We start from the raw sequence: 18,432 nt of genomic DNA on the forward strand, positions 1-18,432 counted from the left end.
TGGTACTAGTTTCTTCCGGAAGCTGTGTTCTAATTATTTCCTTCCATCTCCCCCATTGGGTCCCCAGGGGGCCTGCCAGGCCTGTGAAGGAAGGGAAAATGCAAGGTAAGCTGCCGGCAGCTGGGTTTGATTTATGGGGCCTGCCAGCCTCGCCAGGCTCCTAACCTACTTAGTGAGGATGGCAGGGCCTGGCTCCCAGTGGAATATGTACTTTTGGCCCTGGCAATGGGGAGCAACAGGGAAAGCACTGGGGGAAGAGGTACCACTGCTGGTCTAGAATCTGCCATGCCCTCGCTATTGGTGCCATGGTCTCCCCTCTCAACCACGGGCGCGCATTCATTCCTCTTTGGCAGGATTCAAGGGGGGCCACGCATACAGTAGGTGCTCAATAAACAGAGATGGTTGGGGAAGGCAGACTTGGAATTCTGCTGTGTGACCCTGGACAGATCACTTAACCTCCCCGAGGCTCAGTTTCCCTATCTGTCAAATGGGGCTTGCAGTACCAGGGGGGCTTGCATGTCAAGTGCCTGGAAGCAGGCCTGGAACACAGCAAGAGCTCGATTAACAGGGACTGTTAGCAGGTCCTGGGCCCCCAAAAGGAAAGCTTTTTAGGTTTCTAAAAAGCTGAAAGTTCAGGCTGTGTTTGAGTTAGATAATCCTTTCTTTCGAAGCTTTGCACCAAATGGGCAAGTCTGTTGGGTAGACTGGCTGCTGGGGCGGGGGGGTTGCCTCTGGAGTGCCCCTTGCTGAGTACCCCCCACAATCCATGCAGAACATGTGCACCTACATATACTGCCAGCATCACTCCTGCTACCAGGAGTTCCAGCAATTTTCAGCCCCACCCACTCTAGACCACTTCTCCCCAGCCAGGCACACAGAGCCTCCTGCCGTCAAGAGCACCCCCGACAATCAGAGCTTGCCCTCCCAACCAGCAGCCATGCGGGCTGTTTCCCAGGGATGCCCCTGATGTTCCAGCTCTCAGCTTTTAGGATGCAGGAGAAAGTAGCCCATGACAGAGAACTGGGCTGGGAAGGGGCCTGTGGGGTAGGACTCACATTGTTCCTCGGTGCGTTGGGCTGCACGGGGTCCTCGGCCGCCAGGGCGATGCTGCTCATGGCAATGACCATGAGGATGCACATCTCAAAGTAGCGCAGGTTCAAGATGTAATGGCACAGGCGGCGAAGGCTGTTGGGGACAGGTGGGCGTGCAGAGGTCCACTCAGACCACGGGCTTGCAAGCCCTTTCCTTCTGTACTCTCCTTATGCCACCTACCGCAGCCTGAGATCTCTGACTCCCAAAGGCCCACATCCAACAAAGAATCAAGCTCCTATGTCTGGAGGTCCTTTTGGGGGTCCTGGAACCCCAAGAGGGCAGGGAGCCCTCAGCCAGTGAAGATATTCACAGGCCCTATTTATAAGTTCCTATCATTCCCAAATGATCCTTTCGGAACATCTTGATTCCCAAGCTGAGTTGCAGAAACATTGTATGTGATTCTGTAGGAGATGAAAAAGTCCTGTGGTCAAATAAAGCTGGGCAATTCTGGGTGAAGTAAATTAAAAAAGAAAATTAACTAATTGAGTGACCTTAGGCAAGTAACTTATCCCACAGTACCTCAGTGTTTTCATCTGTGAAATGGCCATGTCAATAGTGCCAACCTTCCAGGAATGTGAAGATGGATCAAAAGAGCTTATATTTGCCTGGCACATTGGTAGGGGATCCACAGAGTAAAAGGCCTGAAATTATGAACTGCAAGCCTTATCAGAGCCTTTAATGTGCTAGTAGAATAATACTTAAGCCCTTAACCTCTTAAGTGGAGCTCATAATAAATAGGTCATTAGGTCGTGTGAAGGGCAGCAGGGCTCAGTGGTAAGGACAGGGATGCTGGAGTCAATCTCTCTGGACCAGCCCACCTGCTTGCTGCTAGAACCTCGGGGAGGTGACTTCACCTCTCTGGGCCTCAGTTTCTTCTGTCAAATGTGTATAAGCATAGTACCAACCCCACAAGATTATCATGAGATCGAAGGAAATTGAAAAGCACTCAGAACAGTGCCTGGCACTGAATGCCACATTTGAGTGTTTCTCTAGGAAAACAGATAACGTCAATTAAATAAAAAAGTTAATGTGCAGTGTGAATCTCCAAGAGGTAGACCAGAAAGGAGCGACTCCCTTGCTGGCTTATTTGACATGATTTTTCTTTGTCGAGAGGCCTTCTAAGGACTAGGGTTTCAAGAAACACCCTTTGGAAGAATGCCATTGTAGAACCACCTCTGAGTCACCATGACACACATGATAAATTTCTCCCCTAAATAATCCATCCTCCTCAAGGATGCCCAAGACAAAAACGCTATGGAGCTCAGAGACCATCTGCTTAGAAGACAAACCTTGTAAGCAGAGGTTAGGCGCAAGCGTTCAGGAACCAGGGCTGTCATGTATGGGTGTACAGGTTGTGCACTGCACAAGGCAGCCATTTCTAAGGGGCACCTGTCACATCACAGATAGCGCAGATTTGGAAATCTGTGACAATGATTTCTAGCTGATGGCAGGATGGGGTCTTTTTTCCTGTGAAAAATTACTATTTATATCACTTAAGGGCATCATTTTTTAATTTGCTCAAAGCTTCCCTATGGGCTAATGGTGTTCTTGGAGGCAACTTTTCCACTACCCTCTACTGGCTTGACATCTACTGCCCCAGTGGGAGCCCCGGGCCCCCGCCCTGGCCACGGGCCATACTCACGGGTTGGTCGTGGAGAGGATAAACATAGAGCTGTAGGGGGGCATGGGCTTGGGGCCGTCTTCCCCAGGATCATCTTCCTCCTCCTCCTTCTTCTCTTCCTCCTTTTTTGGCAGTGGGTCTGGGTTGGCGTTTTTGTTCACTGTTGGGAAAGAACCAACACAGGGCTCCCTCCACAATTTCCCATAAGCCTCTGGGCTCCTGTCCACTCCCCAGAGCAGGCAAGCAGCAGCTGACTCTTACCAAGTGCCTGCTGTGTACCAGACACCACCTTATGCCACTGAATCCTCACATGACACTATGAGGTTGGTGCTTTAGGATCCCCATTTTACAGAGGCGGCAACTGAGGCCCAGAGAAGTGATGTGCCTTGCCTGAGGTCACACAGATGGGCTGTGGCAAAGCTGGGTCTTGAACCGGGGCGGCCTGACCCCAGAGCGCCTGCTTACAACGACTCTGCAGCCTTGAGTCCGGTGGGGCTCTCACAGGGTATTAACACAGACCCACCCCCATCCTGCCGGACCTTTGTATGTTGCTTCAGAGGCATGTGGGATGAGGCCCCACGGCTCCACTTTATGGATGGGAATACCGAGCTCTCCCACTGTCAGACTTCAGGGCTTCCCCCCATTAACACCTCTCTCCTGACTGGAGGGGAAGAGCCTCTACCCGCTCGAGCCTTGATTCTGCAGCCTAGCCTCACTAGCCCATGGCGGGCTGAATCCCTATCTGAGCCTCAGCATTTTAATTGGCAAAATGGACACGATGACAAGATCCACCCTGCAGGACTGTGGCAAGCATTTATTGAGCAGACGCATGGGAACTTTTGCACGGGGCAGACACTAGAGGAATTGCACTACTGTTATTTTAGGAAATAAGCAGCTCAGTGGGTCATCTCCAAATTGCGAGTGCTTCTCCAATGCCAACTGTATGTGGGCGGGCAGGGGGGCTCAGAGGGGGCGAAACCTGCTTGTCCCTTGAGGGCCTAGATCTGCACTGCCCAGCACTTGAGATGTGGCTAGTCAAACGGTGATATGCACTAGATTTCTGAGACGCAGGACAAGAAAAAGAATGTAAAATAGCTTGTCAATAATTTTTTTAAGTGTTGGTTACACATGTAAATGGTTAAGTTTGGATATCAATAAATAAACTTTGGGTTAACCGCAATGTATCATTAAAGTTCAGTTCACCTAGTTTGTTTTTACTTTCTAGATCGTTTCTTCCTTCCTCCCTCCTTTCTTGTAATATGGCTACTAGGAAGTTTAAAGTGACGCATGTGGCCTGTGTCATTTCGTTTGGACCGTGCTGGCGTAGCATGCCATTTGACTCTCCCCAACTTGCAGTCACAGGAATCCTCTGCTCCTCAAATATGGCGGCTCCCTGGCTCCCTGTGGGTATTCAGGATGCAGGAAATGCCACCAACCCTACTGAATGTGCACATGTGCCAGGCATTGTATGTATAGTATCTCACTTAAGCCCCATGAGGCAGGAACTACAGCTGTACCCATTTTCCAGAGGCAGAAACTGAGGCCAGAGATGTGGGGGTGGTTCCTGTCCAGGGTCATCCAGCCAAGCCTCCAGTGACTGAGCCCAGGCAGCCCCATTCTCCAGGGACGCTAGGCCCGCCCCAGCTCAGCAGTGGGGTGGAGGGGAGGGTGGGGGCCTCACCTTGGAGGACGGTGTGGTTGACCGGAGGCGGGCAGGCCGGGGGGATGTCCACCGTGGTGTGCTCGGGCTTCCTGGCAGTCTTAGCTGAGTTGGTCTGGGTGCTGCTGGGGTTGGTGACGATAAGGCTGTTCTCGGGGGTCTTGAGGGGGCCCGGGTTGGACGGGTTCCCCGGGTTGTTGGGCATCCGCCGGCTGGCTGTGTTCTGGGGGTTGGTGGCCATGGCAGGTGGGGCCAGCATGGGCCCAGGGTCAGTGCTGTTCCCCATCTTGGCTGGGCTCTGGGGCAGGCCGGTATGGCCAAGGCCAGCGTGGGGACCGGCAGACTCCGCGGTGGCCAGTTTGTTGTTCTTCATGTTGTCGATGTCCTCGGCCAGCGGCGGCTCTTGGCGGCCCAGGTCCTGCTGGATTGGCCGGGTGGTCGACAGGCTGGGGCCCGATCGGGAGACCTGGTTTTCTCTGCGGAAGGCAGGCCGACAGAAAAGAACCCAAAACCGAGTCAGGATAATCGAGGGGCCATTTCCGGATCCTGCCTAACAGTCCACCACACGGGAGCGCCCCTGGGGCACCAGGAGGCCGTGCCCTGGTGCTCCTGGCACTGACAGAGAACCAGGTGGGTTCTTGGTTGGGGATCAAGGCCCTACAGGGGTGCAACTAACCCCCCAGTCCCCAAAATCAGTGCTGCTTCTCCTGCCAGGAGGCTGTTTCTTGGAGGATAGTTGCTCCCTCAGGGAAAAGCCCGACTCTGCCTACTTGACCCCCATTAGCTCCTGAGCATGACAGGGGCGCATGATGCTTTCGGAAGTAGTTAAAATGGATACAGGAGTGGTGGTGGTGGGGTCATGGGGAAGGTAGTCCAGCACAGAGGAGACAAGTAGTGACTCTGTGGCATCTCACTACGCTGACGGACAGTGACTACAGTGGGGTATGGGGGGAACTCGATAATATGGGTGAATGTAGTAACCACATTGTCTTTTTATGTGAAACCTTCATAAGAGTATATATCAATGATACCTTAATAATAAAAAGAAACAACGGATACAGGAATGCCATCTCTTTAGGTGGCCTTAAATGCCTGTACTATTTATACCCCCACCAAGTATTTCAGATAGGGGAAGTGGGCATGCGCACACGTAAACATAATAAGGCTCTCAGGTGCTGTTCTAAGTGCCTGGCTTGTCACAACCCAGCCATCTGCAGCCCCTAGAGGGACAACTGCCAGCACCATTTTACAGATGAGAAAACTGAAGTTCAGAGAGGTTAAATCTCTTGCCTAAAGCCACATGGCTGGTAAATGAACAAGATGATTTTCAGAAGGATACAAGTGCAGTGGGCAAAGCATTCCAGGCAGAGGGAACAGCCAGGGCAAAGGCCCTGGGGTGGGGACACGCTTGTTGAGTGGGGCTGGAGGTGGAGCTGGGGAGATGAGGTGGGTAGGAGTTTGATGCCTCAGTTACCCAAATAATTAACACCACGCAGATGGGCATGAGGAGAAAGTGGGTGGTCAGTGTACTGGGGAGAAGGGAGAAAAACATGAAGGGTCCTCGCTGAGCTTTTTCTGCCCCAGCGCGCGCCCAGGCATTAGCTTGGTGAGGGAGGGTATCTATTTTTGTCCCTCTAGTTCACAGCTGTGATTGCAGCACCCAGAACAGGGCCTGGCATATGGCAAATGCTTGGTCACTTCTTGTCAATTGATCGACACTTGCCCCCATTTTTCAGATGAGGACAGTGAGGCCCAGGAGAAAGTCCTACACGCACTGACTGCCCATCCACCCCTGCCTCCTCCTATCTGCACACACTTTGCTCGGTTTGCACTGAACCCCTTCTGCACCCTGGATTCTCAGACAGGGGCCCTGTCTTCCCCCAGTCCCTGGATCCCGGCCATGACAAAGCCCATTTCCCAGAAGCACCCCGATAGCTAGCATTGGCAATCTCAATGGCTCCTCTCTGCAGAGCTCTCAGCAGCGCAAACTTCTTCCTCAGCTTAAAGGCAGCCTCGTGTTCTGCTTCCTCTGCCCTCTTCTTCTCCTAAGAACTTGCATTTATTGAGCACCTGCTGCCCAACAGAGTTCACAAGTTTCAGCTCATCTAATCCTCAGGACAACCGTGCGATGCGGGTAGGACTGCTGTCCCCACTTTACAGAGGAGGAAACCGAGGTCCACAGCCAGGAGGGGCCCTACCTGAGGCCGCATGGCCAGTCGGGGGGCAGAACCAGCTCGGAGACTGCACACTGAGGTCCCAGTGCCTGTACTGCTTACCCCACCCCCTGACGCTGCACCCCTCTCACCAGGCAGCCTGATCTTGCAGCAGGCTCAGCCCACGGCTGGTGGGTGCAGGGATCTGTGGGGCTCTCTGGAACGGCCCCCAGTGTGAGGCCCCCTCTGGCTAATCCCAATTCATTAACTTCTCCAACAACCTTTTAAGGCAGGATCGTGACTGTTCCCATTGTATACAGATCAGGAAACTGAAGCCCGGGGAAGCTGAATCACACTAGGACATGGTTTTGTCACGTTGTTGCCATCACACACTCACTCAAGACACTAGAAGCAAGCAAAAGGTGGCACTCAGATTGTACCTGGGCCATGAGATGCGGTCCCAGGTACCCGAAGCCTCTGGGCAGTACAGGCCTGGCTCCCCATATCCAATCTGGAACCCTAAATCTACCTCATGCTTAAAAAAAAAAAAAAAAGTCAGCCTCCCCCAAAGGGCTTCCCACTGGCTAAGCTGCCGGCACCATCTTCCACAATTTATTTTTGCATTTTAACTTGAAAAAGTCCACAGTGTTGTTTGTAAGTGACAGAGAGACAAGGTTATTTAGTTTCAGATTAGTCTCTCTGAGGCCACACAGGCCCAGGTGAATTTCTCAAAAAGGCAAGGGGGTCATAGATTGACACTTTAGAAGACAGACTGACCTGGGTGGGAGTCTCAGCAATGCCACATACTAGCTGTGTGACCCTCTGCAGTTTGACAAACTTCTCTGAGCCTCAGGTCTCTTATTTTTAAATTGGAGGTGACAGCAGAACCTTCCTTATAACATGGAGACTACAGTGAAACTCCAAATCTTGGAGCTGATTTGCTATGTAACCCCTGGCGGGTTACTCAGCCTATTTCTCACTCAGAACATGGGCCTGGTCAGCCCACTGTGACCGTGGGCTGCCGTGAGGAATACATGTGTTCTGCCCTCAGGGCTACAGAACTACTCCTGGACCTTGAAACCTAGTGGGATTTTCCTCCAAAAATGGATTTAGAACTTGCTTGGGACCCCTGACCCTTTATCCTTCCTGATTTCTCCTTTTTGGAAGTGGAATATATATCCTGTGTGTTGTATCTATAAACTACACCATTTATTTTCTAGACAGTCACTTCTTATCAATTGATCAACACTTGCCCCCAATTTTCAGATGAGGACACTGAGGCCCAGGAGAGAGGTCCTGGGTTTCTGGGTCCACAGGTAGAGGGGGATTTTGGCCCCAAATAGATTATTCCCAGAGTCTCAGACTTAGATGATGGGATTTCAGGTCTTTGAGTTGATGCTGTACTGGGTTAAGACTTGGGGAGCCGGGATGGGGTGAATATTTTTTGCACATGGGCTGGATGTGAGGTGGTGGTGGTGGGGGTCAGAGGGTGAGCTGTATTGAGCTGAATGCCTTCAAAAGACATGTCTATGTATAACCTTGGGATGATCATCCTAGATTAGGGAAGGCCCTGAATCTAAGGACAAGGGTCCTTAGAAGGGAAGTGGCAAAGACACGTAGAGGTCAAGGCCATATGAAGACAGAGGGGGAGACTGCAATGACTTCTCAGCCAGGGAGCGCTGAACGCCCAGGACTGCCAGCAGCCCTCGGATATTAATACCCTGCCCAGACAGTGAGCGTCAGCTGCCACGGTGCGGATGAAGGAAATACATTCTAAACTAGTATTTCCCAGTGTTTTTGCACAGCCCCCAAATAGGTTCTCCTAAAGCCACCACTGGCTGCTGCTTTAGAAATTGTACCCCAAATGAAAATCTGGCTGGGGATATTTCTGCATCGTTTTTATATGTGTATGTTTGCAATAGATATCCCTATCAAAAGCAGGCTTGGTTAACTTACCATTTCAAAGAGAACCAACATCCTCTGGCCACCATCTAAAGAGGTTGTACTAAATAATACAGCAGTGGACACCATGCTGAAACTTGTGGGGACATTTCATTAGAGGGACAGCCTCGTGCAAGGGACTGAGTCCCTCATTTGGATAGAAAGGGGACCTGCAGATTTTTGTTTTGTTTTGTTTTTTCTTCCTCTGTTGGCTCTGTTTGTTGGCGGATTTTTAACAAGCTCAGCCCCAGCTGGCCTAATACCAATCTCCGGGAAGGGAAGTTGCATTTCCAAGCGTCTCTAAGGAGAACTCAAAAGGGGCCGAAAACTTTGAAGTCAGTCCCCCTCCCCCTTCCCTCTTGGGCATCAGCCATCAGCTGCCCGGAAGAGGCAGCCCGCTGCAGCTGCATAATGCCTGCGCTGATTCCGTTTGCCAGATAATCACTTTGGCGGCCCTCTGCCAAAGGCTGTGGGCACCTTAGCTGGGGCACTCGGGCGTCTCAGTCCAGAGGACGGCCCCACTTCCTCGCGCCACCACTGTCCCACACACATACGGGTATCGACTCCCTTACAACGACTATCACCGCCGTTGGAGGTGGTATCTGGTTCAGGCCTATTTTACAGACAAGAAACTGAGGCCTGGGGAGGCAAAGAAATTTGCCTATGTTACATCGCTGGGAAGGGGCGGAGCTAGAGATTTTAGATGATAGAGCCACGCAGTAAAGGAAACGGGTCAATGGATGAATTGGGAGGCATGGAACAGGGGTGCTGGAGAGACTCCCTTTGGGGGTGCTGCAAAAACCAGGGTGTTCAAGGGTGAAGCACCCTCTCACCCTGACCCCAAGCAGGATACACTGAGGCTCAGAAGCTCAGCATCTCTCTTCTTGCTCCTTTTGGGGAGCATGTTGTTATGGTGATAGGAGCAGGTGGAACTAGGAAGCAAAGAGCCAAGATATTAATTCCAGGGGGGGTGGGTATAGGTCTCAGCAAAAGCTCCCCTGGCTCAGCTGAGTCTAGCAGGGGGCACTGCCTGGCTATCGGGGAGCAGCAGATGCCCTATGACCCCCAGCTTTTCTACTGGGAGTCAAGGAAAATGCCATTTTCTCTTTGGCCGCCCTGGGTGAGGGTCTGGGCTGAGCACCTATGGAATGCCGTGACGTAGAATGTGTTTCTGGCCGTTTTCCACTGGGCAGAGCCAGTGAAAGCTTAGGGGAGGGGGCATGTAAGCTGGTGGAATTGAAGAGGAAGACAGGAAAGCAGAAGTGGGGAGAAGACAGAGGGAACAGAATGAAAAAAATATATATATGTAATTATCAGTATTTTGGAGAATGGAAAACACACAGCATGTCTGGAATGCAGGAAGCAGACCCCTTTGGTAGGGCCACTGGCTTCACTGTAACAGAAACGAGATGTCTTTTTAGTATGTTATATTCTTGAATAAAGTTTTATCTTTACCATTCCTTTTTTTTTTTTTTAAGCAGATGAATGGCTCATCTTGTATTCATTTCCAACAAGCACTAGGACCTTTTTATCAGCCAAATGAGTGACGTCTCGCCTGAGCAGGGCGTCGACATGTTGACTGATACGGGGTGAGCAGTGAGTGCCCTCCTGGTGCAGATCTGGGACATGGGGAGCAGGCTCCTCCTCCAGAGGGGAGGAGGAGCAGGGGCCACCTCAGGGGTTCGGGAAAGCTGGGGTCTTAACACATTTCTGCTGTCCGCTGGCTGTGCTTGGGGAAACCCTTCCCTGCTCTGTGCCTCAGTTTCCCCATCTGTAAAAAGGAGGAGTTGGATCTAAAGGCTGTGGATCTAAAGTCGTATTTTTAAACAAAACAAATAACAAACTAATCAGAAACAGACTCATAAAGGCAGAGAATGGACAGGTTGTTGCCACAGGGGAGGGGGCCGAGGGGCTGGGCAAAATAGGTGAAGGGGAAAAAGAGGTGAAAACTTCCAATTACAAAATAGACTAGTCAGGGGGATGGAAGTACAGCATAGGGAATATAGCCCATAAAATTGCCATTTTTTTGCACATTGACAGATGGGAACCACACATACCGTGGTGGGTATTTCGTAATGTATGTAATAGTTGAATCACTATGTTATACACCTCAGTCCAACATAATATTGTATTTATCAACTAAACTTCAAGGAAAAAGGAAAAAATTATAAAGTTGTTTTTGTCTATCGATGAATCTTAATAGTAATAATGATAATAGTAGTAACAGCTAATACTTATTGAGTGCTTACTAATACTAAAAAGTTAACATTTATTGAGGATGCAATATTAATAATAGGCAACATTTATCGAGCACTTATTATGAGCCGGGCACTATTAGAGCATTCTACGTGTATTAACTCATTTGAACCTCACGCCTGCCGTAGGAGGTCAGCATTGTTCTTATCCCCATTTTTCAGATGAGGAAAGGGCAGCCCAGAGAAGGGAAGTGACATGCTGTCAGTCACACAGAAGGGAAGTGATGGAGCAGGAGTGTGGCCTCTGGATTTGGGGTTATTGCCCGTCACCACCAGGCTGTGCTGACATTCTGTCCCTGTCATTTGGTCTCTTTCAATGACCGGGGTAGATATAATAACAAGGATGATAACAATCATTTTTATCACTGGTAGCAGTAATAAGAGCAACTGTCAATCATTGAATCATGTGCCAAACATTTTATGCCACCTAAAAATCCCTTTGGTGGCCTCCCATTGCCTTGACAGGACCCAAGGGCCCTGCTGACCCATCCTTGTCCCTTTTCGTGGTCTGCCACTCTCTCACCCTCCAAACTGCAAACTGGCTTTCTGGGCCACCTCAGGGCCTTTGCACACACTCTTCTTAACCTACAGCACTCCCTTCCTTTCTTGCATTGATGTTTTCGGAAGCCTGTCCTGGGCTGGGCAGTTTCTTGGTCTTATTTCTCAGAGTGCCCCAGATCAGGTCTAGCATGCTTGTCCCCTGAAGTTACTTGACTGAACCCCCAGCACCAGCATAGACTACAGTAGGCAGTTAGTAAACACTGATGGAATGAGTGGAGAACCCATAAGAGAAGACCCCCTAGTAGAAATGACCTGGAACAACAGGGTTCAGGGGGCTCTTGTTTCAGGAGACATGTGGAGACCTAATGACATAATAATTGTGGGCTTTGTGGACATTTAGGAAACGGAAGGCAGGTATATTAAATACCCTACTATGTGCAGGGTAGTCCCATCCTTTCTCCTTCATGACATTCTGTCCCTTGTACAGGTGAAGAATCTGCTAGTGACAGTCTGCACCTTTAGTTTTAACCTAACTCTGTTACAACATAAAATACTTTTTGCACATTTTAAAATATATAGTGCATTTTCCCAGAATGCAACTATTGGACAAATTTTAAAGGAAGACTGGGCTCTATTTTTGTAAGGAGCTTCACCAAGAGGTGTTCCCCATTTTGGGACATCTCAACCCAGATGGCAACTCCCTCCTGTCGTGTGAGCTGCCCACACAACCCTGAGTCAGCTGGCATCTGTACCTGTCGCATTCTCAGTGATTTTGTGTAGACCAGCCTGCCTCAGAATCACTTTACTCTGTCCTCTAGAATCTTATTACTCAAAGTGTGGTGCCTGGACCAGCCTTGGCCTCCTCTGAGAGTTTCTTAGAAATGCAGAATTTCAGGCTGCATCTGAGACCTATTGAGTTAGAATCTGTATTTCAACAAGATACCCAGGGATATTTCGAGAAGTGCTGGCCCAGAGCCTATGCCATGTAACAGAATCACTTAAACACATCACTAAAAAACCAATATGATACCTTACTGGTGATATAAAATAAGGTTGAGAGGACATCAGTTAACAAAAGAACAATGTCTGTTTCAACATGTAAGTTGTTAGGCTGCTATATGCAGAATCACATTAGGATCCTCTAAAGCATGTTACAAAATATGGTTATGAAAAAGAGAATTCTGCTTCCAACTGGGTAAGGTGCTGGCCTGGAACATGCCTCAAAAGCCTTGAACTCTGCTTTTCCTTCAAATTGAGGGCCCAGAGTAGCTTCTCAAATCCCCCAGGATTTAATAAGCCGAAGGGGGCCTCAAGCACAGCTAAAAATGGTCTAAATTTACAGAACACTTAATGTGTTAGTTGCTTTTTCAGGCCTTTTGCATGTATTACATCATTTAATTCCAGCAATGACAAAATTAGATCCCATTATCCACATTTTACAGATTAAGAAAACAGGCCCAGAGACATGGAGCCGCTTGCCCAAGGTCACACAGCAAGCCACAGAAGAGCTGTATAATTCTGGGGGAGAGTTCAGGATGTTAGCGTTTCTTTAAGATGCACAAGGGTGTGATGATCTGCCTGCAGCCTCTGGCACCAGATGGCCTGGGTTCAAGGCCACTTATTAGATGTGTGACTTGGGCAAGTCACGCCACCTCTCCATTTCTCCGTCTGTGAAATATGGCTATGACGGTGGGATCTATCTGGGTTGGGGGGGCGGTTGTCAAGGTCAAAGGCGCTGCTCAGGATAGGATCGGGTATATAGGAGCTGCCACTTCGGGTGTTACTATTACTGCTGCTATTGTCGGGGCCGGGTCTGAAGTCACCGCCACTTACTTCCTCCTCCGGTGCCTGTGTTCCTTGTCGTCCCTCCGCGCGTCCGCGTCACACGTGGCGGGAGGCCCGTGCCGGTGCCGCCGCCTCCGCTCGCCGCCGTCGGGCCCGTCGCCCTCGCCCTCGCCGCCTCGGGCCGGCCGGCTGCCCTCGCGGTGCCGGGCCCGCCGCTCGGCCCTGTCCTCGGGGCCCTCGTCGGCCGGCCTGCGGTGGGCGCGGTGCCGGCGGGGCTCCCCGTCTGCCCCCGCGCGGGGCGAGCCGCCCGCCGGCCGGGGCGCGTGCCTCCGGCGGGGATCCCCGGCCTCGGCCCGCTCGGCCTCGCCCTCCCAGGGCCGCGGCTGCTCCAGGCCGCCCTCATGGGCGCGGGGGTCCGACTCGCGGCCGTACGGCCCCTCCCGGCCCGGCTCGGCCTCCGGGCTGCCCGCCCAGGGCCTCCGGGCGTCCGGGCCCCCAGCGCCGCAGGCGTCCCGCGCCCGCTCGCGGTAGCGCGCCGGTTTCCGCAGCACGTCCTCCACCCGCTGCTGCCCGAGACGCTGCTCCGCCGCGGACTCGGCCGCCCGGCTCTTGTTGGTGTTGTTGTTGCGGTTCTCCTGGGGGTCGACCACCAGCGGCCGGTCCAGGTGGGTCTTCATATCAGGCCGCAGGTGCCGTGCGTACGAAGCCTTCCAGCGCTCTTCGGGGTCCATCTCGGGGTACAGGGCCTCCCGGCTGGCCAGCAGGTTCTGCTTCCGCATCTCGCTCGCCCGCTGCTCCCACACGGACTTGGTGGGCTTCTGGTTCCTCAGTTGCTCCTTGCTGCAAGGGAAGGGCGCGGGGCTCAGGGCGCTGTTGGCGCCCTGTGCCCCGCGCGGACCCCCCGGTGGACATCTCTGCCTGGGTGGTCTCAGCCCAGGTCGGCATCTCCACCCCCACGGTCCTGGCTCACGTGGACACTGCCAACTAGGTGGTAACTCCACCCAGGTGGACATCCTCACCAGGTACATGTTTTGGCCCAGGTGAGTGCCCTTTGCCCAGCTAAACATCTCAGCCCGGCTGGGTGTTTTGGTCTAATCAGGGTCTCGGCCTAGGTGGGTGTCTCCGCAGTCCTCCTCTTCAAATGGTAGCACATGATCTCCTGGGGGCGGCCTTGATGTCCAAACTATTTTAACCTCAGAGATGGCCAATCATAATAGACACCTGCCTGGAGCAGGTTCAGAAGCCCCCATGGTGCCTGCGTGACCCTGTAGTTCTGGGTCATGCCAGGGTGGATACTTGGGAGTGGATACTTGGGAGTGGCAGAGCAGTGACTATACACGCACTGGTGCAAAGCAGCCAGAAGGCCTGCTGCCAGGAGTGCTGGCCGGGGTGCAGCCCTGCGCGGGGCATACAGATTTTTCCAGAGGTGCTGTGTGCATTGATCGTTTGTTATAGACCATCACCTTCCACAGGCTGCTCTCCTAAACTTGCCTGCCTCAGCATATGACCTCCTGGGATCCCCTTTCACAGCCACCTCTTTCCACTTTGGCAAAGAATGCCCCCTCCCCATTGTCCCATAATGCACTGCACCAGTGTGTAAAATTCAGAGTATCACTGTCAATGAATCTCCATTTAATCAAGACACCTTAATGCTACCACCTCATCACGTCTGATCTACCAGCAACCATCTGCTCTGCACTTAGAATTCAGGTATGTCCCTCACTCCCTTGGCTACAACCCCAATCCAATCCTCACTCTCTCTTTTGCGTGGACCAAATGCGGTCTTCTGCAGTCTGGTCTCCTGGCTCCCACTCATGCCCCTCAGTCTATCCTTCTGCCAGCAGCCAGAGGGCACCTGTGAGCACCTGAGCCAGGTCCTTTCCTCCTTTGCTCAAGAATACTCCATGGCTCCCACCTGACTCACAGCAAAAATCTGTCATCCTCATAGTCCACAAGGCCTTGCACAATCTGCCTGTCACCTCTCTGTCCTCACTTCCTCCCACTGTGCCCCCTCTCTCACTCTACCTCAGTCACAATTGCCTCCTTTATGTTCCCTAAAGAAATCAGGCCCATTCCTGCCTCAGGGCCTTTGTATATGCTGTTCCTGCTGTATGGAATGCTCTTCCCTCAGATCACCCCACAGTTCCTCCCTCATCTCCTTCAGGCCTTATCAGCAAGGCCTTCACCAACAGCTTTAATTAAAATTGTAACTCTTCCTAGCACTCCCTATACCTCTTAACCTCTTGCTATGCTATATCCCCAGCAGCTTGTACAGTGTTAGGTGCTTATCAACTATTTATTGCATAAAAAATGGGTAGGAAGGCAGCAGTACCTCTTCCTAAAGCTCAACCCTGTCAGGGACTACTCTCTGCCCCCAAACTGTTAACTGGAAGTTTGCAGATTCCCAGATAGCATCCCAAGGTTGGGGGAACTTACACAGCTATTGACATGTTGGCTGCGGACAAAGGACTCACTTCGGCCACCTCCTTGGCTTTCTGTAGAGCAAGTTTCTGGTTGGCTGCCTCTTCTTCTTCTTGTTCATCCTAAAAGGCACATGGGATACCTGTTCACAAAACATGAACTGGGCCTCGGAGCCTTGCCCCTGACCCTACTGCTGATGAGGGGTGACATCTGAAATATTTACAAATAGGTTTGGTCTGGGTGTCGACCAATCAGAGCCACAGCTGTGATCAGAATGGAGGCCCAATGTCAGTTAAGTGTACCGCTATCCCCTTTGTGTACATGTGCAATATCCAGCCCATTATTTTTAAGCACACAGCCAGAAGAAAACAACAACAACAAAAAGACTCCCTTTCCTTCCCACAATGGAGATTTTTCTGCACCGTCACAATAAGCTGGGAATGAATGCAAAGATTTTCTTCTCATTCTACTTTCCAGGCTGTTTAAACTCTCTGAACCAAGCTTTTTAAAAAACACAGATGAGCCCCCATGTGCAGAAAAATCTGGTATCCCATGGCCCATCCCATGCACTGCCAACAGCCTCCAGAAGAGGAATCAGGGGAGGAACTTATATTTTCAACCAGTTAGGTTCAGAGAGAAGGAGAATAGGGGAAGATATTTTAAAAATACATACAGAAAAAGACGTTTTGGGGCTTTAAATCCTTCTTCAGCCGTCATGCAGGGCCTCATTTGTAAAACAGAAAAGCCAACAAAGAAAAAAGCAACAAGACAGACATAGCCAGAGACTACACCATGAATAAGAAAAGTCATGCAGTGGCAGGGCACCTTTCCCACCTCGCTGGCACCTCCGGGGTAAGAAGCAACCTTATCACCTCGGAAATGGTCAGATCAGGACACTGTCAGTAACAAGTCAGAGGTGGCACCCGGCCAGCCGCCCTGCTCTCACAAGGCCTCCCCTCCTGGTATTGTACCGAGAATTTCTCAGAGTTCGGTCTCTGGATTACCTGCCTCAGGAATGCTACGAATGCAGACTCCTAGGCCCCCGAAGACACTGGGATGGGCCCTGGCATCTGAATTTCCAACAAGCTTTCAGGTAAGTATGAAACACACTGGGGTTTGAGCAATGGTGCATAGAAGCCTAAGTTCTAGACCCATCTGGATTCAGATCCCGGCTCCTCTCCTTATTGCTTACCTTGGCTTGGACAAGTCACTTAACTTCTCCGTGTCTCAAAATCCTCAGCTAAAGTTTCAACCCTCCCCCACTTTCCCAACTTCCCAACTGACAAATTTATTTCTCATAAATCTCTCCCACTTGAAAATCAGCCCTATGAGGGCAGGGATTTCTGCCTGCTTTGTTCACTACTGTGTCCCCGGCTCTTAGACTGGCCTTTCTCCCTCCCCTTCTGCCATCCCCCAGGCATACCCTCTTCCCCATGATAGTCCCCAGGGATGAGCTCTTGGAACTTGGCTAAGTTCATGGCTGGATCAGCCCCCCACAGTACCCATTCCAGCCAGCTCCACAGTGGCTAGGCTCGTGGCCGTTTGCTTGGGGTGGCGGAGACTTCCGTTTCCACCCAGGTGGAGCTGGGCACAGGCAACTCATTCTCCCTCCTGCCAGGACCAGCAGATGGAGGGTTGGCAGCACCTGCTCAGTTCGGTTCAGTTCCATGAACACGTCCTGAGTACCTTGAGGCACTGGGGTTGGGGCCATGAAGGTAAGGGAGGTCCCAGGCCTGGCCTGCTCTGGCTGAAAAGAAGATTTCACATGTGTTCTCTTAATGTGATGGGGCTTTTGGGGAAAGGCTTAGGCTGGACCACGGCTAGTTCCTAAGTTGCCTTTGTTCCTAACACCCTTCTCTCAAACTGCAGAAAGTTGACCAGATTCCTTTGTGCAGTGCACAGCCTGTACAGCCATTCCCAGCTGCCCCATTCATTCATGTTCAACATCACTGACCATGAATGAAAACCGGGCTTCCTGCATGGACAGTTCTCACCCTCCTACCTCCCAAATTCTCTGACCTCATTTTCACTGCTATTCTCTCTTCTGCTCTGTTGACAGGCCACATCTCTGCTCTTTCAGTTCCTAAATGTGTGGTGAGGTCACTTAACTTCTCTGGGCAAAATCCTCTGTTTTCCCATCTGTGAAATGGGGATAACAGTGACTCCCTATCTTTTATGCTTTTTGGTGTCTGGTACACAAGAGGGGCAATCACATTTTCTGTGGTTGCTATTTTAATTTTTATCATTACCTGCTCAGCAGGGGCTCCAGTGAAAGCTCAGAGGGTATGTGGGTAAATAACTTGGGTTTTGGAGCTTTCCAGGTCTGGCTTCCCAGCCTCTCTTTTACCAGCTCTATAAAATATGAGCTCCAGGTCCAGATCTTTGCTTGTGCCAAGTGACTAACAAAGGCTCCCTTTAATGAGCACTTACTGTATACCAAGAACTGTGATGAATGCCTGACATGCACAGCATGATGCTATAAATAGTAGCTGCTATCAGCACTATTTATTAAAGCCAAGACATGGAAGCAACCTAAGTGTGTCCATCAGTAGGTGAATGGATAAAGATGTGGTACATATGCACAATGGAATACTATTGAGCCCTAAGAAAACAAATCCTACCATTTGCAGCAACGTGGATGGAGCTAGAGGGTATTATGCTCAGTGAAATAAGCCAGGTGGAGAAAGACAAGTGTCAAATGATTTCCCTCATTTGTGGAGTATAACAATAAAGTAAAAACTGAAGGGACAAAACAGCAGCAGACTCACAGACTCCAAGAAGGGACTAGCGGTTACCAAAGGGGAGGGGTGGGGAGGGCGGGTGGGGAGGGAGGGAGAAGGGGGTTAAGGGTCAATATGACTAGCACACATAATGTAGGGGGGTCATGGGGAAGGCAATACAGCACAGACAAGTAGTGACTCTATAGCATCTTACTACACTGATGGACAGTGACTGTATGGGGTACGGGTGGGGACTTGATAATGGGGGGAATCTAGTAACCAC

At 51.1% G+C, this 18,432-nt stretch overlaps 1 protein-coding gene across 2 annotated transcripts in view; it reads right to left on the bottom strand.

Moving 5' to 3' along the window:
* CACNA1A (calcium voltage-gated channel subunit alpha1 A) overlaps nt 1-18,432 on the bottom strand; it is a 263,531-nt gene that overhangs the window by 51,924 nt on the left and 193,175 nt on the right. For both annotated transcript variants that reach the window (XM_037022578.2, XM_073220074.1), the window contains exons 20-24: nt 15,445-15,551; nt 13,057-13,848; nt 4,395-4,849; nt 2,735-2,873; nt 1,056-1,185 (exon numbers count right to left, since the gene is read on the bottom strand). In XM_037022578.2, the coding sequence (XP_036878473.2) occupies nt 1,056-1,185; nt 2,735-2,873; nt 4,395-4,849; nt 13,057-13,848; nt 15,445-15,551 (1,623 nt within the window). The remainder of the gene's footprint in view (nt 1-1,055; nt 1,186-2,734; nt 2,874-4,394; nt 4,850-13,056; nt 13,849-15,444; nt 15,552-18,432) is intronic.

This window comes from Manis javanica, chromosome 13 (assembly GCF_040802235.1).
Source record: "Manis javanica isolate MJ-LG chromosome 13, MJ_LKY, whole genome shotgun sequence".
In the NCBI taxonomy this organism is placed as follows: domain Eukaryota; kingdom Metazoa; phylum Chordata; class Mammalia; order Pholidota; family Manidae; genus Manis; species Manis javanica.